A 24,198-nucleotide genomic window follows, 5' to 3' on the forward strand; every position below is an offset into this window, starting at 1 on the left:
ACTGATACTTATACTGATACTTATACTGATACTTTTATACTGATACTTATACTGATACTTATACTGATACATTTATACTGATACTTATACTGATACTTGTACTGATACTTGTACTGATACTTACTGATACTTGTATTGATACTTATACTGATACTTATACTGATACATTTATACTGATACTTATACTGATACTTATACTGATACATTTATACTGATACTTATACTGATACTTATACTGATACTTTTATACTGATACTTATACTGATACTTATACTGATACATTTATACTGATACTTATACTGATACTTATACTGATACTTATACTGATACTTATACTGATACTTGTACTGATACTTGTACTGATACTTACTGATACTTATACTGATACTTGTACTGATACTTATACTGATACTTATACTGATACTTATACATTTATACTGATACTAATTAGCACATCTATAAAACTCTGTTTGAGTAGAATCAAAGTTATGTCGGTTTCACAGAATGATATAAAAGTTCACATTATTTATTCAAATCCAATAAAGACAAAGAATAAACCATCATGACATTTAAGACACTTTATTCATAAGCAAATGGTTAATTAAATAGACATGTCTTTAATGTAATCATTATGAATCAATTCGTGTTTAAATGGTAGTTTAAGTTACTTTTGTAGTGGTACATTTTTTAAATAGTAATGCAGCCTAATCTTTATTTGGAATAATTTAATAGCTAAATTATTCTAAACTCGTTTAACACAGAATTCTTATTCTATAGTATCACTTTATGATCAGTGAGACATGTGCTACTTCTGTACATTTGCCACATTCTGAAATTAAACCCCTTCAGTCTTCAGTTTTATTCACATATTCTGTGGCAGTGTTTCCGGTGCGCGCGTGTCTTCTCGCGCGCTTGACGCTCCACGCCGCGTCCCGCCGCACGACGCAAACACGCTCCAATCAGACACGACGCACCGCGGCCCAGTCTCCAATCAACCAATTACCAGCGACGCAGGGCGTGTCCGGCACGAGGAGACCGTCCCACTGCCGAGGGGCGGGGACCGTCTCTGAGGGCCGCGTGTTCAGGACACTCAGTGCGTCCCACGAGCGTTAAAGGACTTTTATTTATTTCATTTTGTCCTCATCTGAATAAAGGAAACTCTCGAGCTGATTAAAATGCTGAACATAAAAATAAAGCTGTGATCCTCTTATTTCAGTCAAATCCATCGTTCTGGAAGCATCAGGCTCAGGTTGTTTCCAAAGCCACAAGTTATAAATTACACTAAAATCACATTTAAAAGTAATAGGACTTTTATTTGGATTCCACTTGGACCTTTTTGCTTTATTACAAGTCCCTAAAACATCATTATAGTGAATTTACTTTCAGCTTTTAAGAGAATTGTCAAAACCAAACAAAAGCAAATTTTAGTGTCACTAATCCGATCCTCCAACACCAGCTTCACTCATCCATATATTTAACAAAGAGAACGTGATTTCCTCTGAGCACAGCGTGTTCTCACTTATATTAGAGTCAAACGAACTCAGAGTCTAAAACTCAGAGTCTAAAACTCAGAGTCTAAAACTCAGAGTCTCAGCGTCACAGGCTCCAGAGTTTCAGGAGCAGCTTCAGTTTGAAATGGATGAACTGAGCCCTGAGTGTGAAGAGTCTTGTGTCATAACCTGATCTCACACGTGACTGAGGAGCCACATGTGGAGGATAGAAATGTATTTACACTTGGAACAATTAGATCAGATTTAAAGACTTACCTTTGTTTGAAAGTCAACTCCTCCTTCTGTTGGCCAACATTACAACATTTTGAAGACTTTTTTTTTAATTCAAAAGATAAAAACCTTTTCTCTGTAAAGTGTATAACTGCAGACCTGCACTGACCTCCTGCTGCTGCCACCTTGTGTTCACTCTCTGAACTGCTGCCTTTTAATACATATGCCTTTGACACAGTCTTGACTTATATTTACAAATATATTCCTTCTCCCGCTCTCTTGACCATCTCTGGACCTTCTCCTGCTCTCTGGACCTTCTCCTGCTCTCTGGACCTGCTCTCTGGACCTTCTCCCGCTCTCTTGATCATCTCTGGACCTGCTCTCTGGACCTTCTCCTTCTCTCTGGACATGCTTTCTGGACCTTCTCCTTCTCTCTGGACCTTCTCCTTCTCTCTGTACCTGCTCTCTGGACCTTCTCCTTCTCTCTGGACCTTCTCCCGCTCTCTGGACCTTCTCTGGACCTTCTCCTTCTCTCTGTACCTGCTCTCTGGACCTTCTCCTTCTCTCTGTACCTGCTCTCTGGACCTTCTCCTTCTCTCTGGACCTTCTCCCGCTCTCTGGACCTTCTCTCTGGACTTTCTCCTTCTCTCTGGACCTTCTCTGGACCTTCTCCTTCTCTCTGGACCTTCTCCTTCTCTCTGGACATGCTCTCTGGACCTTCTCCTTCTCTCTGGACCTTCTCCCGCTCTCTGGACCTTCTCTCTGGACTGTCTCCTTCTCTCTGGACCTTCTCCTTCTCCTCTCTGGACCTTCTCCTTTTCTCTGGACCTTCTCCCGCTCTCTGGATCTTCTCTCTGGACCTTCTCCTTCTCTCTGGACCTTCTCCCGCTCTCTGGATCTTCTCTCTGGACCTTCTCCTTCTCTCTGGACCTTCTCCCGCTCTCTGGATCTTCTCTCTGGACCTTCTCCTTCTCTCTGGACCTTCTCCCGCTCTCTGGACCTTCTTTCTGGACTTTCTCCTTCTCTCTGGACCTTCTCTGGACCTTCTGCTTCTCTCTGGACCTTCTCCTTCTCTCTGGACATACTCTCTGGACCTTCTCCTTCTCTCTGGACCTTCTCCTTCTCTCTGGACATGCTCTCTGGACCTTCTCCTTCACTCTGGACCTTCTCCCGCTCTCTGGACCTTCTCCCGCTCTCTGGACCTTCTCTCTGGAATTTCTCCTTCTCTCTGGACCTTCTCCTTCTCTCTGGACCTTCTCCTTCTCCTCTCTGGACCTTCTCCTTTTCTCTGGACCCTCTCCCGCTCTCTGGATCTTCTCTCTGGACCTTCTCCTTCTCTCTGGACCTTCTCCTTCTCTCTGGACCTTCTCCTTCTCCTCTCTGGACCTTCTCCTTTTCTCTGGACCTTCTCCCGCTCTCTGGATCTTCTCTCTGGACCTTCTCCTTCTCTCTGGACCTTCTCCCGCTCTCTGGATCTTCTCTCTGGACCTTCTCCTTCTCTCTGGACCTTCTCCCGCTCTCTGGATCTTCTCTCTGGACCTTCTCCTTCTCTCTGGACCTTCTCCCGCTCTCTGGACCTTCTTTCTGGACTTTCTCCTTCTCTCTGGACCTTCTCTGGACCTTCTCCTTCTCTCTGGACCTTCTCCTTCTCTCTGGACATGCTCTCTGGACCTTCTCCTTCTCTCTGGACCTTCTCCTTCTCTCTGGACATGCTCTCTGGACCTTCTCCTTCACTCTGGACCTTCTCCCGCTCTCTGGACCTTCTCCCGCTCTCTGGACCTTCTCTCTGGAATTTCTCCTTCTCTCTGGACCTTCTCCTTCTCTCTGGACCATCTCCTTCTCCTCTCTGGACCTTCTCCTTCTCTCTGGACCTTCTCCTTCTCTCTGGACCTTCTCCTTCTCTCTGGACCTTCTCCTTCTCTCTGGACCTTCTCCTTCTCCTCTCTGGACCTTCTCCTTCTCTCTGGACCTTCTCCTTCTCCTCTCTGGACCTTCTCCTTCTCTCTGGACCTTCTCCCGCAGTCTCGTGAAAACCATTGGCCACAAAAGTACAGGAGTCGGACGTTTTGCACAAAAAAACATGACATTTATTCAAGTGTTCTCCAGCACAAATACACACAGAGCCTCTGACTTCTCTGGACACACAACAGAAGAACCGTCCGAGGGAGCGTGGATGCTACATTAGCCGTGCCGACTCGCGTCAAAGAAAAACAGTTTGTAGACTTTTGGAGATTCACATGAGCGTTTGACCTTCTAAACGTTTCAGATTGATGGGCGTGAGCGCGAGGGGAACTCAAAAGCGTGGAATGGTCCAAAGCCGTCCGGGGTTTATGTTGCTACAAGTCACGTTATTTTTTTCTCACACGTTTTTTTCCCACAGATAAAGCACCGACTACAGCAATCTCTAAGTCTAAAACGATAAAGCCGACCGTTCCATATGATGCCTTCTTTTTTCAAGTACGAAGTTAAAATGTCGAGTTCTGACGAGCGAAACGGAGAAACCGAAAGCGTCCGGACGATCTGCGAAACGAAAAAACGACCGCGGATCCAAAACGAAGCCGGGACGCCGAGCGAAACGAGACACGACGGTTTTGCAAACGTCTCAAATCTGTGACCATTTTGACAGGATTTCAATTGTAATTCTCGTTTTGATCAGAATTTGGAATTATATGTTTTACTGTCATTTTTTACCGTAGTTTTGCAACTCTAGATACATTGGATTAACACGTTAGATAATTGTATGATAATTATAATAAATTAAGATTATTATGGCAAAAATATGTAAAAATAAAATGAAAATGTAGTATTAGTTTTACTTGAAAAAATAAAATAAACAGAATTATTTATTTACAAGTGTTTTTATACTGAAAAAACTCTTGCAGTGAAGGAGCTCCTCTCTCCACAGACCTGACTTGTAACTCTTCTGATGGAGGATCTGCCACCTGCTGGTTTCCATGGAGATGTTCTTACTTAATTGTATTTCTCGTTGAATTGCGTTTAATTGTAATTTTTAATCGTAGTTTTGTGACTCAAGATACATTGGATTAACTTGTTAGATAATTGTATGTTAATTATAATAAATTAAGATTATTATGGCAAAAATATGTAAAAATAAAATAAAAATGTAGTAATAGTTTTACGGATTAAGTCGTTATACATGTATTTCCGAGCGTTAAATATTCTTTCCTGAACTAAACTGCAACTTAAAACTCTTGTAAAGTTGTAAAAGTATTTTGGATGTTTCTTGGATATTTTAAAACCGTCGCGTCCGTTTGCGTCGCGTTTGCGTCGCGGCCGTTTTGAAATGCAGTTGTGGCATATTTGTGGTTGGATTAAATGTATCATAGCACCATTGGAAACACCTACAATCCCTCTAAATATATATATATATATACTGTATATAAAGTTCAAAAGGAAACAGACACAGGGCTGTGCAGTTACACGTCTTAAAGCTTCCGTCGGCCGCTGCTCAAATCACAACAAATTCATCTGGATTCACTTGACAAAAACAAACAAAAATTCCGTATAAAAAACAAAAAAAACATTCTCCTACATCTAAAAGCCGTTTCACTTTCATTTTCCTAAGCTGCGTCTAATTCAATGATATATATATTAGCAAACAATGGCATTTGTACACCTCATACAAAATGACAAATTGAGAAACAAAGAGAGAGAGTTATGTACAAACTTATGTACAAATCAGAACGGGTCAAATGTGGAGTCAAGATAATGGCCATCGTTGACCCGGCCAGCCATGTAAATACTTTTATATTTATATGTGAATACTTTAAAACAAGTTTGAGTTTTTCATGAAGAAGTCGGAGGCGTTTTGTGCAACAAGAAGATCGGAAAATAAAAGAGTTTAAAAAGTGCAATTTAAATTTGATTGAAAAGTAGAATTGTGTCAAGAAGAAGAAGAAGAAGAAGAAGAAGAAGAAGAAGAAGAAGAAGAAGAAGAAGAAGAAGAAGAAGAAGAAGAAGAAGAAGAAGAAGAAGAAGAAGAAGAAGAAGAAGAAGAAGAAGAAGAAGAAGAAGAAGAAGAAGAAGAAGAAGAAGAAGAAGAAGAAGAAGAAGAAGAAGAAGAAGAAGAGGAAGAGGAAGAGGAAGAGGAAGAAGGAGGAGGGAGAAAAAGAAGAATGCTTTTGAAAACATAAACTACAATCCACATTTTTTTTTCTTCTTCTTCAGATAAACAAGAATCTTGTGAATTTCAGAAGGTTTAAACTACAACAGACTTTATTCAAAATACAGATTATTTTCATCTTTGCAGAGGATAATCTTTCATCTAAAGTTGTGCGTTCAGTTCTTTTTCCACATTTGATTTAGTTTGTGCACTTTCTCGTGTTGTTGCTGAACTTTACACCAGTTTATGTCAAGAAAGTGTTCAGTTTTAGCACATTTTAACAATATTTTAAGAGTTTTTCAACTTGATTCTCAAAAGCGCCGGACGATAATTAAAAACAGCTCAATACGGCTGTTAATTACTACGAAAACAAGTCTTAAACACAGTAATTTCAGTTATTTTTAACTGAAACACGCACGCCGCAGCTGAATTTAATAGTCAAGACTTTAAAAAACAACTTAAAATGAACAAAACAGAGACTAAATCGAGGCAAATTGATCAGACTTAAGGAAAATAACAAAAACAATACATTTACTTTCTTGGTGTTATTGTTTTTGCGACATATTACGCAACCCTAAATCCTGTAATCACTTTAATATTCATCATTCTTAGTCCGATAATGTTCATTAGCGATTCACGTTGTTGAAAAGTGAAGGATTTCCTGTATTTTAGAAGTCAGACTCTAAGAAAACCTAAACTCGACGCCGCTGAAAATCCTGTTGATGCGCTATGAGCCAGCAGGGGGCGGAGTTTGTGCTGTTTCTACTATGGCTGGCCAGGCGAGGGGGGCGGGGCGGGGGGCGGGAATAAGGTCACTTAAAATTACCTTTAAATTACACTTCAAATTCTTAAATAGCTTATAGTTAGTTAAAATCATCTGCTTAATTCTTTGAGTGCCGATATTTCAGCTCGACACTTTTGTCAGTTTTTCGTTTTGACAAACTTTAAATTCTCTAAATTCGCATCTCTAAAGCGGTCCAGGGCGGAGCTGTCCGTCAAACGGGACGAGTATCGTACAAACAATTCGCTCTGTTTTTTTTTTATATACAATCAAAGAGCGTTCTTAATACGAGCAGAAACCGGGACTGCACCACGACGTCGACGGCAACGATGGCGACGGCAACGACACTTTTGTATAATTGAGGCGTTAACGTCAAACTCGACTTCAACACTGCGATCTCGAAACCATGACAACAACAAAAATACAGTCGTTTTCAAGGCAAAATAACAACATTTTCTTCATGTTGTTTCTTTAGTTCTGATAAAGTCGTTCTAAAACTGTTCAGTAAAACCGTCCCGATAACAATATTTGCACGATATTCAACGGAAAATGTGTTAAAACGTGTCTTTAAACGTATTTGCTGAGGTTTCATCATCAGACAAATGTCAAATTAGTCACAAAAGTGTAAAAATATCACCTTATACTTTATTTAAACGTCTGCTATGGAGGATGTTGTGAGCCAAAATTAAACGTTTAAATGCTTAATCGATGAATTAATTATATATGTAATGAATTTTTAAAAAATCGACAATGAATTAATTTAATGTGTCAATAAATTGTGAAATTTATTTGATTAATGACATATATCATTCATTTATTTTACATTTAAGCATTGAATTCTGGCACACAAAATCCTTCATAGCATTAAACTGTTTTTATTTTTATTCTTAATCAGCTTTTTTGTGGCATTTTTATCATAAACGACAAATTTAATATTCAAATTTTGCATGTCTTCAAAACGAATCTAAATTCCTATTGACAAAAAAAAGCACATAAACCTCACAATATTTTACGTTTCCTGAACAGTTTTAGAACGATAAAGAAAGTACTTTTATTTTGCGTAAATTGGCGTAATTCGAGTAAATTGGCCAAAAATTTGATTTGTATATATTTCTTAAACGATCTCGAAGATGAAATTCACACGATATTATGGCAGTTAATCAGAAACATGCCTGGAAATGTCTTTAGCATAGTTTAAGCGTCGCAAAATACGCAAAACATCCGTAAATTAAGGCAAAAAAGTGCAGAAATATCACATTACACTTGTCGTTTTAAAGACTGTTGTGACTTTGTTGTAGTTTTGCTTAATTTGGAGCCTTTATGGATGATTTCTGCTTCGAAACGATACATTCATATATTAATTCCGCATATTTCACGTGTTTTTTGACCGTCGCAGCGTCAAAAAGTCGGCGAGTGTCATTGTGCAGCCCCGGTCCGAACGCTCCGCTCCGAAGAGAAAACAAACATGAAAAGAAAAATGGACGAAAATCAAACGGTTCACACGTCGACTGTACAACGAGTCCAATACATCGTTTCACGTAGTTTCAGTTCAGTTCGTCTGCTCACTTCTAATGGCACAGCCCTACTGTTTACAAAAGGTATTACACCAGATAGTTCACGTCATTGAAACCAACAAAATAAAATACACAGAGGAAAACGATATCTGTAAAAAAAACAAAAAAGAAAGAAAAGCGTACGTATAAAAAAGTGCTTTATAATAAATCGATAAAACAGCACGAAAAAAGGTATAAAAAAGTAGAAGAACCGAGAGTCGCCGCGCCGCCGATTTGTGAGGAGTTTCGGCGCGGTCGTTACAGTAAATTCTTATCGGTCGAAGGTAGAAAAAGTGTGTATGGTCGACGGCGGCAAACGGCATTTTCCCATGTGGCTTTGCGGTTGTGCAGGTCCAAAAGGCAGTGAGCACCGTGTGGTTTTGTTTTTAGCTGCGGCAGAAGAAGAACGACACGAAGCTACAGTTTAGAGTTTACTTTGTGTTGATAAAAAAAGGATAAAAAACAGTACAGCACCAGGTTATCGAGGTCCATAAACGGCCTCGTGTTCGCCGAGCAGCGCTAACGGTTCAGTCCGATCGTGTTGTTGTGCGTCCGCGGCGACGGAAACGTAACAAAAGGCACGCGATGACCTTTCTACGTGTATTTCATACACAAATGTCTGGACTCTTTGTGAGGCTGAGACTAGGTAGTTTTAGCCTTGGTTTAGCCCAAGTTTTGTCTTGGTTTAGCCCTGGTTTAGCCCTGGTTTAGCCCAGGTTTAACCCAAGTTTAGCCCTGGTTAAGCCCTAGTTTAGCCCAGGTTTAGCCTTGGTTTAGCCCTGGTTTAGCCTTGGATTAGCCTTCGTTTAGCCCTAGTTTAGACCAGGTGTAGCCCTAGTTTAGACCAGGTGTAGCCCTGGTTTAGCCCAGGTTTAGCCCAGGTTTAGCCTTGGTTTAGCTCTGGTTTAGCCCTGGTTTAGCCCTGGTTTAGCCTTGGTTTAGCCCTGGTTTAGCCCTGGTTTAGCCTTGGTTTAGCCCAGGTTTAGCCCAGATTTAGCCCAGGTTTAGTCCAGGTTTAGCCCAGGTTTGGCCCAGGTTTAGCCTTGGTTTAGCCCTGGTTTAGCCCAAGTTTAGTCCAGGTTTAGCCTTGGCTTAGCCCTGGTTTAGCATAGGTTTAGCCTTGGTTTTACCCTGGTTTAGCCCTGGTTTAGACCTGGTTTAGCCCTGGTTTAGCATAGGTTTAGCCTTGGTTTTACCCTGGTTTAGCCCTGGTTTAGTGCCGTTCCTGTGTACATTTGGACCAGACTGAAACACGTGGTGGAACTCGGCGTACACGAGGATATCGTCCGACTAAAGCCACATGGGAAGTGCGTTTGAGCCGGTCGCCGCAGCACCATGTTGTCGTTACAGTAGTACCATATTCACGTGTAGAAAGAGTCAAACCGAGGTATATGTCATGTGTTTGGGTTCAGAGACACTGCCAGACACGGGACACGTTCAGCGGGCTTTTCTCTCGCTCGCAAACGCGTCGATAGACACGGCAACACCTCCCAAGACCTCCCAAGACCTCCCAACACCGCCGCAGCTTTACACTCACGTCTACGGCCGGAGATCGAGAGTTTTTGAGAGGAATTTCCAAACTTACGATCCACAAATGTTGAAACTTGTCGTTATTTGTTCGGGATTGGCTTCACGCGCTCGTCACACTGATCTCACGGCTCAGAGTTCCTTCAAACGATCACGTCTTTGAGGTTTCTACGCCTTACGCAGAATATGCGTATTTCCCCCAAATTAAATAGCTTTAACATTCAACAGTTGGTTTAGCCCTGGTTTAGCCCAGGTTTAGCCCAGGTTTAGCCCTGGTTTAGACCTGGTTTAGCCCTGGTTTAACCCAGGTTTAGCTCTGGTTTAGCCTTGGTTTAGACCTAGTTTAGCCCAGGTTTAGCCCAGGTTTAGCCCTGGTTTAGCAGTACGTTCTTTGCACTTAAACGTTCAAGTAAAAACAAACATCGTATCTGCCCCTGCTGGAGATCCAAGACCGATCGCTCGTGCGCAGAAAAGGGCGAATATCGGCACCGATATATCGACCGGCAGACGCACCGACCCGTGTCAAGAACGCCGGCTTCGCTTTTTTGCCAAAAAGACATCAAACTTTGAGCCTAAAGAATAATCGCAAACAACTCCGACATTTGTGGATTTTCGTCGAGCCGGTCAGCAAAGCCGACGTAACGTTTAGCGCCGTCTATCGATAATGTTCTTTGCCGTCTATCGACAATGTTCTTTGCCGTCTATCGACAACATTTTTCGCCGTCTGTTGATAACGTTTTTCGCCGTCTATTGATAAAAGTTTTTCGACGTCTATCGATAACGTTTTTCGACGTCTATCGAAAACGTTTTTTTGCCGTCTATCGAGAACGTTCGTGAACATAGCGAAAAGCCAGTTTTTCTTCCTGAACGTGTCGCGATCTTTTCCGCTGGAGTTGAGACGTGGAAACAGCACCTTCTGGTTCAGTGTCGGCAGCAGAAAAGGCAAAACTCAACAATCCTTGTATAACACTGCTAAAAAAAACAAAAAAGAAGTAAAATGACATATCAAAATTAAATAGAACAACAATTACAGTTCAAAATGCAAGTAATAATGATGTAAAAACTCAGTAAAAGTCGGACAAACAGCGCCGAGAACGAAGCGGCGGCGGTTTGAGGTTCGAGGCTGGAAACACGTGCGGTTTCTGGAAATACGGAGGAACGTTTGCGCCGCTGAGGGAAGAAAAGTCTGGGAAGTTTCAGTCTGGGAAGTTTCAGTCTGGGAAGTTAAAATGTTGGACGAAAACTTAGACTTGAAATTGGGAAAAACAAGGCGTTTTTGAGCGGCAAATGTAAATAGAATCGATTAAAATTCTCAATAAAATCGTTACTTTACATATTTAGTTCATATTTAATGTTCGCTATAATAAGTCCATGATTGAAACGCAATATTAAAAGTGTAAGAAGTGATTTTTAGGCCTAAATCTTAAAAATGAACCAGTTATCTTACGGTAACTTCTGATAAAAAGTGGACGATAAATGTAAAATGACCTTCAAAAGTCAAGAAACCTCACTTAATATCCTTATTTGAACGTTTACAACATTTGATTTGCTCATTTTGTAAACATATACTCGATACAGGGGCGTGGCCAGACTTTTTGGACCATATCTTTTGGAATAAATCATTTCATACAAATATTCATGTCTATTTAGTCGTTTTTGTTCCAACACGCTGCAATAATATGAGTAAAATCACACAAAAATGGAGATTTACCCACATATCTGATCAATATAGACACGTATATGTATAATTCTTATCATTTTAAATTATCTAATCGCTGAAAATATGAATATTAAATGCAAAATGAGTCGCTTTAAGAACTTCGGCCGGCCCTGTGTCGAGTATATCGTGTATAAATAGGGAGAAAATCTGTAAAAAGAGCGGATTAAAAATTGCATTCTTAAAATAAACATTCAATATTTCGATAATTTGTCCGCCTCAACTTGAATTGTACTTTTTATGTCACTCTGAGGATGAACGGATGAACCCAAACCTCGTCCACACCGAGCGTACAAAGCCCACGTGCGTCTAAACTTCCCAGACTTCCCGGACAAAGGGCGGACGTGGTGGAGGTGATGGAGGTGGTGGAGGTGATGGAGGTGGTGGAGGTGATTGAGGTGGTGGAGGTGGTGGTTCTCCTGCACCTCAGACGCAGGAGAAGTAATCCTTGAGCGGGGCGAAGAGGTGTCGTATCACGGGGACGCTCCAGGATCGTCCCAGCAGCCTCTGACGGGACAAACGACTCATGTTCGAGACGTCAGTGTAATGCACGGGGAAACCAAATATCCTGAAGGGAGAGAAGAGGAGAGGAGGAGGAGGAGAGGGGGAGGAGGAGAGAGGAGGAGAGAGGAGGGGAGAGGGGGAGGAGGAGAGAGGAGGAGAGAGGGGGAAGGGGAGAGGAGGAGAGAGGAGGGGAGAGGGGGAAGGGGAGAGGAGGAGAGAGGAGGGGAGAGGGGGAGGAGGAGAGAGGAGGACAGAGGGGGAAGGGGAGAGGAGGAGAGAGGAGAGGAGAGGGGGAGGAGGAGAGAGGGGGAGAGAGGGGGAAGGGGAGAGGAGGAGAGAGGAGGAGAGAGGAAAGAGGGGGAAGGGGAGAGGAGGAGAGAGGAGGAGGAGAGAGGGGGAGGAGGAGAGAGGAGGAGAGAGGGGGAGAGAGGGGGAGGAGGAGAGAGGGGGAGGAGAGAGGAGGGGAGAGAGGAGGAGAGAGGGGGAGGAGAGAGGAGGGGAGAGAGGAGGAGAGAGGGGGGGGGGGAGAGAGGAGGAGGAGGAAAGAGGAGGAGAGAGGGGGAAGGGGAGAGGAGGAGAGAGGAGGAGAGAGGAGGGGAGAGGAGGAGAGAGGAGGGGAGAGGAGGAGAGAGGAGGAGAGAGGAGGGGAGAGGAGGAGAGAGGAGGAGGAGAGAGAAACAAGAAGATGAGATCGGAGGCAAAAGTGGAACATGGAGCTTCGAAACATCACGAAACATTCACACTTGTATTTTACTGCATTTGTTTCGTTAATACAATATTTTTGTAGGTTTTTAATGGACAAATACTCCATGTAAATGATTCTTTTTGTGAAGCTCAAACACAACTTTGAGGATGGAAAGTAATAACTAACTGACTCTTCTGCCCTGGATATTCTAAACTACAGCTTATATTTTTGTTAAGTTAAAATCATCAATATTTCAGCTCAATATTGAAATACATCCTCTATTCTGGGATTCTGAACATTCCGATGAGCATTTTAATCTATTTTAATTAAATTGTAGAAATGCCTTGACATGAGTTATTTTAAAGATATAAGACTTAAAAGTGCTTAATAACAGCCATTTCTTCATCAAAACAGAGCAAAGCATCATGGTCTATGTAGTTTTTAATACTTTTAAGCTTCAGATTTGATTTTTAGAGCCGTTTGACGACACGATTTGGCGACATTTCTCTGTTATTGTCACATCCCTCGTTGCATTAGGCATTAGCCACGTTAGCTTCCCTGATGTTACGTGTGTCGGTTTCCCCGGTAACGCCCACCGTACCTCTCCATCTCGGAGCACCACAGGATGTCCTCCTTCTCGTTCATGAAGACGGGGAGGTGCTGGTCCTTCCCTTGTTTGATGGAGTTGGCCCGAGTCGTGATCGTCCGCACTTTCTCAAACTGAAGGGAGCAAAAAAAAGAAGAACACTACCGCGTCACCCGAGATGTTTCTGGTTGTCACGGCGACGGGACCTGTTCTTACTTCTTCAGCCACAAGGGGGTGCAGACGGCTCACGTACCGTTTGTCAAGTGGGCTCTTTGATATCTAAATAACAACCACTCACTGAAATGGGGATAAAAGTAGAAAGAAAATTGCAGTTGTTGTTTTGGAGATTAGAAAAATTATAATATCAAGTAAATCATCATTAATTAAAACTTCAAATTATGATTTTTATTTATTTTATTTATTTTATTTATTTTATTTATTTTATTTATTTTATTTATTTTATTTATTTTATTTATTTTATTTATTTTATTTATTTTATTTATTTTATTTATTTTATTTATTTTATTATTTGTATTTTTATACTTATATACTTATACTCCGGAGCGACTTATATGTGATATTATTTGTTATTTTCACACTTGTAACCACATTTCATACTCCAGTGCGACTTATATATGTTTTTTTCTTCTCTATTATGCATTTTTTGGCTGGTGCGACTTATACTCCGGAAAATACGGTAAATGTTCGGAATAAACACAACTTAACTTATGAGCCAAACTATCTATGATTATGAGTTTTGCCATAATTTAATTCACATTTCCAGCCACATTTGATATTCAAGCATGTTCAGTGCATAAATACAACAAAATGCAAAGGCTGAAGAGACAAAAAGGCAATAAAGCACCAATTATTGATTATTAAACAGACTGTTGTACCTTTGCGGTTCGCCCGTGCTCTAAACAGTCTTGAAGGTCCAGTCGGTCGGAGAACATGGCGGTCAGAGGCCTAAGAGCGAATGTGCAGCTCACGTTAACGGCAAACGATTCATTAATTACTTAACTTCTCAGTGAAGAAGAGCGAAGCCGTGACTGACCGGTTCATTCCAGGGAGGTTCCCCCAGAAGTACCGAGCTCTGTGCGCCGCGGAAACCTCCTTAGCATCGATCATCACCGGGTTACACTGCGGAGACAGGAAGTGTTATGACCAGAGAGGGCGCAATGACAGACGGCAAGAGACGCAATGACAGACGGCAAGAGACGCAATGACAGACGGCAAGAGACGCAATGACAGACGGCAAGAGACGCAATGACAGACGGCAAGAGACGCAATGACAGACGGCAAGAGACGCAATGACAGACGGGCAAGAGACGCAATGACAGACGGCAAGAGACGCAATGACAGACGGCAAACGACGCAATGACAGACGGCAAGAGACGCAATGACAGACGGCAAGAGACGCAATGACAGACGGCAAGAGACGCAATGACAGACGGCAAACGACGCAATGACAGACGGCAAGAGACGCAATGACAGACGGCAAGAGACGCAATGACAGACGGCAAGAGACGCAATGACAGACGGCAAGAGACGCAATGACAGACGGCAAGAGGTGCAATGACAGACGGCAAGAGACGCAATGACAGACGGCAAGAGACGCAATGACAGACGGCAAGAGACGCAATAACAGACGGCAAGAGACGCAATGACAGACGGCAAGAGACGCAATGACAGACGGCAAGAGACGCAATGACAGACGGCAAGAGGCACAATGACAGACGGCAAGAGACGCAATGACAGACGGCAAGAGACGCAATAACAGACGGCAAGAGACGCAATGACAGACGGCAAAGGACGCAATGACAGACGGCAAGAGGCGCAATGACAGACGGCAAGAGACGCAATGACAGACGGCAAGAGGCGCAATGACAGACGGCAAGAGACGCAATGACAGACGGCAAGAGACGCAATGACAGACGGCAAGAGACGCAATGACAGACGGCAAGAGACGCAATGACCGACGGCAAAGGACGCAATGACAGACGGCAAGAGACGCAATGACAGACGGCAAGAGACGCAATGACAGACGGCAAGAGACGCAATGACAGACGGCAAGAGACGCAATAACAGACATCAAAAGAGGCAATAACAGACGGCAACAAAATAAACAAATTTAAGTAAATAAAATACATTAAATTCAAAAAGAAATACAAAATAAAGAATTAAATAAAATTAAAAAAAATTAAAAATGAAAGAAAAAAATAAATCAAGAAAACATTTAAGACAAAAAAAAGACAAAAAAAAGAAACTATTTAATAAAAATAAATAGATAAAATGAAATAATTAAACAATACAAATACAAAATATAAAATACAAAATTAGATAAAACATAACAAATAATAATAATAATATAAAAATAAACATTCAATTAAAAAAACAAAAAAATTAAAGAAAGGAACATTCAAAGAACATTTAAGCACATACAGTCCAAAATGAACGTCCCATTTAGTCCAAAGTCGTCACATTTTTCCATTTCCGAATTAAGTTTTTGGTCCAGTTCTTGAATGAAAATGTAAATAACTTTTTGTCTGCCTGTTTTTGTCACAAACTGGTCAGACCACGGGAATGAAGAAAAATAAAGACTTCACTGTTGTTTTGTCTCAATAATGGTAATCCTGCATGTTTTTAAAGCGTCACGAGAACAACCGCAGAACGTTCCAGCGCACGCTCTGGACAAAGATCAGAGAGTAAAACCCGGGCCGTACCTCTAAGAACCGTGATATGTCCCGCTTGTCGCTCACGCCCATGGCCACCACGTTCTCGAAGAGCCAGAAGAACGGCCGGTCGTCTCCTTCCTTGGGCCGCGCCTCGTGAAGCAACCGATAGAACTCGAAGAACAAGCGCCCCGTGCCCTCTGGAAACCATCAAAAAAGCACATGTCAAAACCCTTCAAAACCGCAGTGGAGAGTAAAGCGTGTGCGGCAGAGCCTACCGTAGAGACCTTTTCGAGCTGGGTTCACGATGGACAAGTCGTTACAGGGACTTCCTCCGATCACCAGGTCGAACGGGCCCCACTCCTGGATCTGATCGGGAAACGAGAGGAGCGAGTGTAAGAAAATGCATCGGTCGATCTATTTAAAGTACACATTATTCTGCAAAATGAACTTTCACGAGCTTTTAAACTTGTGTTTCCTCATCATTGGTTCACTCAAAGTTGTACTTGGTATGAAGAGGTATGAGGGTATAAGGAGGCGGGGCTTAGCTAGGTATGAAGAGGCGGGGCTTGTTGTATGAAGAGGCAGGGCTTATCGTATGAAAAGGCAAGACTTATTGGTATGAAGAGGCGGGGCTTATCGGTATGAAGAGGCGGGGCTTATCTCAGTATGAAGAGGTGGGGCTTATCGGTATGAAGAGGTGGGGCTAATTCTGGGTATAAACAGGCGGGGCTTATCTTATGAAGAGGCGGGGTTTATCAGTATGAAGAGGCAAGACTTATCATATGAAGAGGCAGGGCTTATCATATGAAGAGGCGGGGTTTATCGTATGAAGAAGCGGGGCTTATCATATGAAGAGGCGGGGTTTATCGTATGAAGAAGCGGGGCTTATTGTATGAAGAGGCAAGACTTATCATATGAAGAGGCGGGGTTTATCAGTATGAAGAGGCAAGACTTATCATATGAAGAGGCAAGACTTATCATATGAAGAGGCAAGACTTATCATATGAAGAGGCAGGGCTTATCATATGAAGAGGCGGGGTTTATCAGTATGAAGAGGCAAGACTTATCATATGAAGAGGCAAGACTTATCATATGAAGAGGCAAGACTTATCATATGAAGAGGCAGGGCTTATCATATGAAGAGGCGGGGTTTATCAGTATGAAGAGGCAAGACTTATCATATGAAGAGGCAAGACTTATCATATGAAGAGGCAAGACTTATCATATGAAGAGGCAAGACTTATCATATGAAGAGGCAGGGCTTATCATATGAAGAGGCAAGACTTATATGAAGAGGCAAGACTTATCATATGAAGAGGCAAGACTTATCATATGAAGAGGCAAGACTTATCATATGAAGAGGCAGGGCTTATCATATGAAGAGGCAAGACTTATCATATGAAGAGGCAAGACTTATCATATGAAGAGGCAGGGCTTATCATATGAAGAGGCAAGACTTATCATATGAAGAGGCAAGACTTATCATATGAAGAGGCAGGGCTTATCATATGAAGAGGCGGGGTTTATCGTATGAAGAGGCAAGACTTATCATATGAAGAGGCGGGGTTTATCTGTATGAAGAGGTGGGGTTTATTGGTATGAAAAGGTGGGGTTATCATATCAAGAGGCGGGGCTTATCATATGAAGAGGCGGGGCTTATCAGTTTTTAAGTCAACGGACTTTTCTCTTTTGGAGCAATATTGTTTGACGACGCCGGAGAAGGAATTGTTTCCATTTCACGTCTGCACGATCAGGAAATGAACGCTGAACGCCACCGTCATCGATCGGTGCGGGAAAAACCAAAACCGAAGCGCGGTGACTTTGCACTCACGTGTTTCCTGGTGATGGTGCGCACGTCCCCCACGTACATGACCTGGCCCTGGTGCCGCACGAGGCCCACGGTGATGGAGTCTTCACACACTTCAGAGGCCACGTACTTCTGCACCTGAATGCCCAGCTCCCGCAGCACCAGCAGACCTTCAGGACCAGACACACACGCAGCGTTAAAGGGCCCATGCGCTATCTTCTAACTGTGACTTTATCTAATGTATTTATGCCTGTTGTACATGTAAATTATAGTTTTACACCGATTGAGCAGGTATTTGTGGAGAAAAGGGGACAGATCTGTCGAAAATGACAGGAAGTGACATCACACCAGGGATTTGCTCATTCCAGTCAAAGTTTATGCATAAATTACACAAAATAAACAACTTTTTTGACTCCCTAAACATGAATTCAACCCAATAAAGTCCTCTCATATATTTTAATTTGTAAAATTAAAAAAATGGTGACATTAGATGAGTTTTGGCCCAGTGTTTGCTGGGTAATTTCCTAGTGTGATGTCATCAATTACAGGAAGTGAAATTATAAACCTAAAAATGAGCTATTCTGAGATTAATTTTTTCAATTTTTTAGCAACGTTTTAAATATATAAAATTTAACTTAATTTTAGTTCAATGAGTCGTCCGATCTGTAGGAGGCGCTTTAACGGAACACTATGTAACGTCTTCTGTTGCACTCGTCTCCATGGGGATGTTGTTTTCCCATCTAACTTTAAATGTGTTTCTCCATAAACAAAGGCCCTCTAGAAGTACTTTTGAGGTACTTTTAAATCATGAAGTATTCTCATAACCACATAAAGAAACAGGTAGATAATGTTTGAAAGGTCAGCTCTAATGACCCTCTGAACTATGTAACCGTGCTGCTATGTTGTTCACATCGTTCATACTGCATCACATTAAACGTTATCTTCCACAATGAAGCTGGTTACTTATTTTTTTTTTTTAAACATTTTAATGTTTAAAGAACAAGAAAAATATATAAATATGAATGCATAAATAAACAATAAACAAGACAACAGATATAAATTAAAAGACATCCAACAAAAGCAGCATGCTCTCTTTCTCTCTCTCTCTTTCTCTCTTTTTCTTTCTCCTTTTACGTTATTGCGTAAAACACAGACTTTGAAGACGCACAACTACAGTAGGTGGCGGTAATGTAACACTTTATGGATGCCAACCGCCATAAAACACCAAAGAAGAAGAAAAGAAGACATCCAACAAAACAACAGAAACTAAAACATACGTGAACCCAAAAAAACTGTCCCACTCATTTGTACAAAACGCTGCAGGTTAAACCGAACAAAACTTTTTTTTCCCCTGTCGCAAATATTTCATACAGAAATAAGGCATTTTATGTGTGAAAACAGCCAACATAGCTCATATTTGGAAAATTTTAATCTAAAAAATGGACTGAGCCAGATTTACATGTCTTGGATCATTTATTTTATGTATTTACACATTTTACAGAGGGGATTTTGGCATTTTGGCATCTTATTTAATTTTTGATTAAACTAGATTCGACTGAACATTCGCCTAAACATTCAAATTTCACCTTGTTTTTTATAGACTTTAAACTTTGATAAATCAGATTTAGAATTAGATATCAACATAGTCTAATCTGTCAAACTCTTGTTAAGTCCAAGTTTGTAAAGTTTGGTGTTTGCCGGGGCTGTTTAAAAGCTGATCCTGGCATCTCGTTCCATTATTAACCTGTGTCGGTGTAATCCCTCATTCGTCCAGGCGTGTTCCATAGTAGAAAAAGCTTCAGTTGTAGTCATCTGGACTCAGTTTGAAAAAATAGACGTTTCGACTCTCATCCAAGAGTCATTGTCAATAAAAGAATTTAGATCGAGAACTCCGATATTAATACTGTTCTGTGGTAAGACCCGCCCATTGGGAGGAGCCTTCCTGAAGTAGAAAGAGTTGTTTGTTTCAACAGAAACTCCCCCCTTGTATCTACCGAGCTAGCCTATTCAGAATCTTAATGGGCTATTAGAATCCTCTTTGTCTTTGTGAGACCCTGGCTCAACCACCCTGAGTACCTGATTAGCATCTAAATGTCCTGGTCCTGGTCCTCTACCTTTCCAGGGGTTCAGTAACCCATTATAAATAACAGGAAGATTAAATCTTAGCCCTCCATTTCTGTTTAAAGAAGGTCTTTCTTTTTTAACAAAAATAGCTTCCTTGACTCCTCTTTCAAACCATCTTTTCTCCTGCTTAAAACCTTCACCTCACCGTCTTCAAACGAGTGATTAGAGGCTTCAAGATGGAGATGCACGGCACTCTGAGGTCCTGAACTTGTATTTCTTCTGTGCTGATGAAGCCTCTTGTGTAGAGGCTGTTTTGTCTCACCTATGTACCGTTCTTTACAGCTTTCTTCACCGCATTGGATCGAATAAACTACATTGCTCTGTTTTTGAGTCGGCAACTTGTCCTTTGGGTGAACCAGTTTTTGTCTTAAAGTGTTTCCTGGTTTAAAATAAACAGGGACTTCGTGTTGTCTAAAAATTCTCTGCAGTTTTTCCGACAGGCCAGACACATAAGGGATAGAAACACCCTTCCTTCTCTGTTCAGTTTCACTTTTGTCCTGCTTTTTGGTTCTCTTCACTCTGTTGAGGGCCCAAGCGGGGTAACCACAGGCTGAGAGGGCATTTCGGACATGTTTTTCCTCTTTCTTCTTGCCCTCTGAGCTGGTGGGCACACCTTGAGCTCTGTGTTGTAAGGTTCTGATCACCCCCAGCTTGTGCTGTAGTGGGTGGTTGGAACCAAAGAGCAGATACTGGTCCGTGTGTGTAGGTTTCCTATATACTTCTATTTGGAGTTTCCCGTCCTCTCCTCTGATCGTGGCACAATCAAGAAAGGCCAAGCGATTCTCCTTAGCGTCTTCTCTTGTAAACCTGATATGTGGGTCCACAGCATTGATGTGATCAGAGAAGGTTTCCAGCTCTTGTTTCTTAATTGTTACAAAAGTATCATCGACATAGCGGAGCCAACGTTTTGGGGCTATGCCTGAGAAAGAGGACAGTGCCTTCTTCTCAAAGTGCTCCATGTACAGGTTGGCCACTATGGGAGAGACGGGCGAGCCCATGGCACAGCCATGAATCTGTCAAGGAAGCTATTTTTGTTAAAAAAGAAAGACCTTCTTTAAACAGAAATGGAGGGCTAAGGTTTAATCTTCCTGTTATTTATAATGGGTTACTGAACCCCTGGAAAGGTAGAGGACCAGGACCAGGACATTTAGATGCTAATCAGGTACTCAGGGTGGTTGAGCCAGGGTCTCACAAAGACAAAGAGGATTCTAATAGCCCATTAAGATTCTGAATAGGCTAGCTCGGTAGATACAAGGGGGGAGTTTCTGTTGAAACAAACAACTCTTTCTACTTCAGGAAGGCTCCTCCCAATGGGTGGGTCTTACCACAGAACAGTATTAATATCGGAGTTCTCGATCTAAATTCTTTTATTGACAATGACTCTTGGATGAGAGTCGAAACGTCTATTTTTTCAAACTTAGTCCAGATGACTACAACTGAAGCTTTTTCTACTATTATTAACCAGTGTAATTCCCTCTGCAGCCAGTAGAGGGCACCAAAGCTCAGTTAGTCCAGAGGGAAACGGCAGAGATCCAAATGTAATTAAAAAAAAAAAAAAAGTTTAGATGCCAAATTAAAGGTCCTTAAGAGCATGTTTAAAGGCTGATAACAATACAAATAATGCATCATATCTGCCCTTTAATGCCATATCGTGGAACATTTCAGGTCGCGTCACCATGGAGACGAGCGGGGGACACTGAGGACGAGAGAAAGTGAAGTCTGACCTGTCGCGATGCCGTCAAACAAGGACAGGACTCTGATGGGCTTCCTGTTCCCCGCCATCACAGGAGGAAAAAGCTTTGGAGGAGCCTTTAAAGAACAGACAGTTCACAGGTCAGAGGTCAGAGGTCACAGTTCATAGGTCACAGGTTGCAGTTCATAGTTCATAGGTCACAGTTCAAGGGTCAGAGGTCACAGACGGCAGGTCACAGTTCAAGGGTCACAGTTCACAGGTCACAGTTCACAGGTTACAGTTTGCAGTTCACAGTTCGCAGGTCACAGTTCACAGGTCACAATTCAAGGGTCACAGTTCACAGGTCACAGTTCACAGGTTACAGTTTGCAGTTCACAGTTCGCAGGTCACAGTTCACAGGTCACAATTCAAGGGTCACAGTTCACAGTTTGCAGTTCACAGTTCAAGGGTCACAGTTCGCAGGTCACAGTTCAAGGGTCACAGTTCAAGGGTCACAGGTCACAGTTCAAGGGTCACAGTTAACAGTTCACCGTTCATAGGTCACAGTTCAAGGGTCACAGTTCATAGGTCACAGTTCGCAGGTCACAGTTCGCAGGTCACAGTTCACAGTTCAAGGGTCACAGTTCACAGGTCACAGTTCACGGGTCACAGTTCATAGTTCAATGGTCACAGTTCACAGTTCACGGGTCACAGTTCACAATTCAAGGGTCACAGTTCACAGGTCACAGTTCACAGGTTACAGTTTGCAGTTCACAGTTCGCAGGTCACAGTTCACAGGTCACAATTCAAGGGTCACAGTTCACAGTTTGCAGTTCACAGTTCAAGGGTCACAGTTCGCAGGTCACAGTTCAAGGGTCACAGTTCAAGGGTCACAGGTCACAGTTCAAGGGTCACAGTTAACAGTTCACCGTTCATAGGTCACAGTTCAAGGGTCACAGTTCATAGGTCACAGTTCGCAGGTCACAGTTCGCAGGTCACAGTTCACAGTTCAAGGGTCACAGTTCACAGGTCACAGTTCACGGGTCACAGTTCATAGTTCAATGGTCACAGTTCACAGTTCACGGGTCACAGTTCACAGTTCAAGGGTCACAGTTCACAGGTCACAGTTCACGGGTCATAGTTCACAGTTCAAGGGTCACAGTTCACAGGTCACAGTTCACCGTTCATAGGTCACAGTTCAAGGGTCACAGTTCACAGGTCACAGTTCATAGGTCAGAGTTCACAGGTCACAGTTCACACACGTCCAGGAGACATCTGAGAGAAAACTAGAGGTTTGAAGAGCAGGTTTAGCAGCGTTTGGACAGAATAAGATGCATTATAATGTAAAAACAGACTATTCTGTATGTATGGTTTGTGTTAGATTATGTGTAATGGAGTTCTATCATGTGATATAAAGCTCGTTACCACGTCAACACAATAAAACATTTCTGTAAAACTTGACTTTAGAGTTCACTTATTAACTAAGAAGCTGCAAATGATCATATGCAAATGAGCAGTGAGAGTCTGACGTACAAAGTCCTGGTCGTGGTTGTTGGCGAAGAAGTGCTGCAGTCGACAGGGCCAGTCGCCACGGCGCTGCAGGAGCCCGGACTGAGGGCCCGCCCCACACATGTAACAGTTCCATGGGTCCTCTTTAATGGCAGTGTGAGCGGCCCCGGGGCCAACGAGGAGTTCCACACACTCCACACAGAAGCACCTGAGAGAGGAGGAGAGAGAGCAGGGGAGAGGAGAGAGAGAGGAGAGGAGGAGAGAGGGGGAGAGAGGAGGAGAGAGAGCAGGGGATAGGAGAGAGAGAGGAGAGGAGGAGAGAGGGGGAGAGAGGGGGAGAGAGGAGAGGAGGAGGGGAGAGAGGAGAGGAGGAGAGGAGAGTGAGGAGGAGGAGAGGGGGAGAGAGGAGGAGAGAGAGGTGAGAGAGGAGAGAGGGGGAGAGGGGAAGGACAGAAAGAGGAGCTGTACTCAGAATATTGGACTCAACACTGCTGCCAAAAAGACTTACAGTACAAAAACATCCTGGAACGTGTGTGTGTGTGTGTGTGTAACACACCGACAGCAGTTGTTGTTTCCACACATCAGCACTTCTCTCCCGCCGCAGCAGATTGTGCAGTAAGACTGGTAACCATCATCATCATACTGGTACGCACACTCCAGGAAGCAGTTCTGAGAAGAGGAAATACACACACACATATATATATATATATATATATATGTATATATATATATATATATATATATATATATATATATATATGTATATATATACACACACACACACACACAGGAACAGTCATTTGCAGTTGAGTCTCACCTTACAGCTCTGACACATTCCTCCAGAGAACAGCGGATGCTCCAAAGATACATTCAAACTTCCACAGGAAATACAGATGTCTGAAAACACAAATAATAATAATAATAATAATAATAAATATAGCCGCAAGCGGCAAGCGGCAATGATCGGCCCTCGCTACGCCGCCGCCACGCCGCAAGAGGAGGGGGCGCTAACGCGCCCCAATTGTCCTTTTATTACATCTACTGCTGAATCTGTGACGCTGTCACATCTTCTCCCCTTTGTTTTACCATCAAAAAGCAATTTTATTTTGAATTCTTGGCAATAAAAATGTGGATATCTTTTGATGGTCCACCCCTGAAGATGAGTCTCACCAAATTTCAGGTTAATAGGGCTGACGCCCTGGGAGGAGTTTGTG

The 24,198-nt window shown here is 42.4% G+C and overlaps 1 protein-coding gene across 1 annotated transcript in view; it reads right to left on the reverse strand.

Moving 5' to 3' along the window:
* Nucleotides 1-11,723: 11,723 nt before the first annotated feature.
* LOC140370943 (DNA (cytosine-5)-methyltransferase 3A-like) overlaps nt 11,724-24,198 on the reverse strand; it is a 62,441-nt gene continuing 49,966 nt past the window's right edge. Inside the window, exons 14-24 of the mRNA XM_072458227.1 lie at nt 23,802-23,881; nt 23,541-23,653; nt 23,009-23,192; nt 21,528-21,612; nt 17,704-17,849; nt 16,157-16,238; nt 15,921-16,069; nt 14,252-14,337; nt 14,094-14,163; nt 13,213-13,331; nt 11,724-11,990 (exon numbers count right to left, since the gene is read on the reverse strand). Coding sequence (XP_072314328.1) covers nt 11,849-11,990; nt 13,213-13,331; nt 14,094-14,163; nt 14,252-14,337; nt 15,921-16,069; nt 16,157-16,238; nt 17,704-17,849; nt 21,528-21,612; nt 23,009-23,192; nt 23,541-23,653; nt 23,802-23,881 — 1,256 coding nt within the window. The 3' untranslated portion in view covers nt 11,724-11,848. The remainder of the gene's footprint in view (nt 11,991-13,212; nt 13,332-14,093; nt 14,164-14,251; nt 14,338-15,920; nt 16,070-16,156; nt 16,239-17,703; nt 17,850-21,527; nt 21,613-23,008; nt 23,193-23,540; nt 23,654-23,801; nt 23,882-24,198) is intronic.

Source organism: Eucyclogobius newberryi, unplaced genomic scaffold, assembly GCF_026437365.1.
Source record: "Eucyclogobius newberryi isolate DKJ021-1_F unplaced genomic scaffold, fEucNew1.0.hap1 SCAF_21, whole genome shotgun sequence".
NCBI classification, from domain to species: Eukaryota; Metazoa; Chordata; class Actinopteri; order Gobiiformes; family Gobiidae; genus Eucyclogobius; species Eucyclogobius newberryi.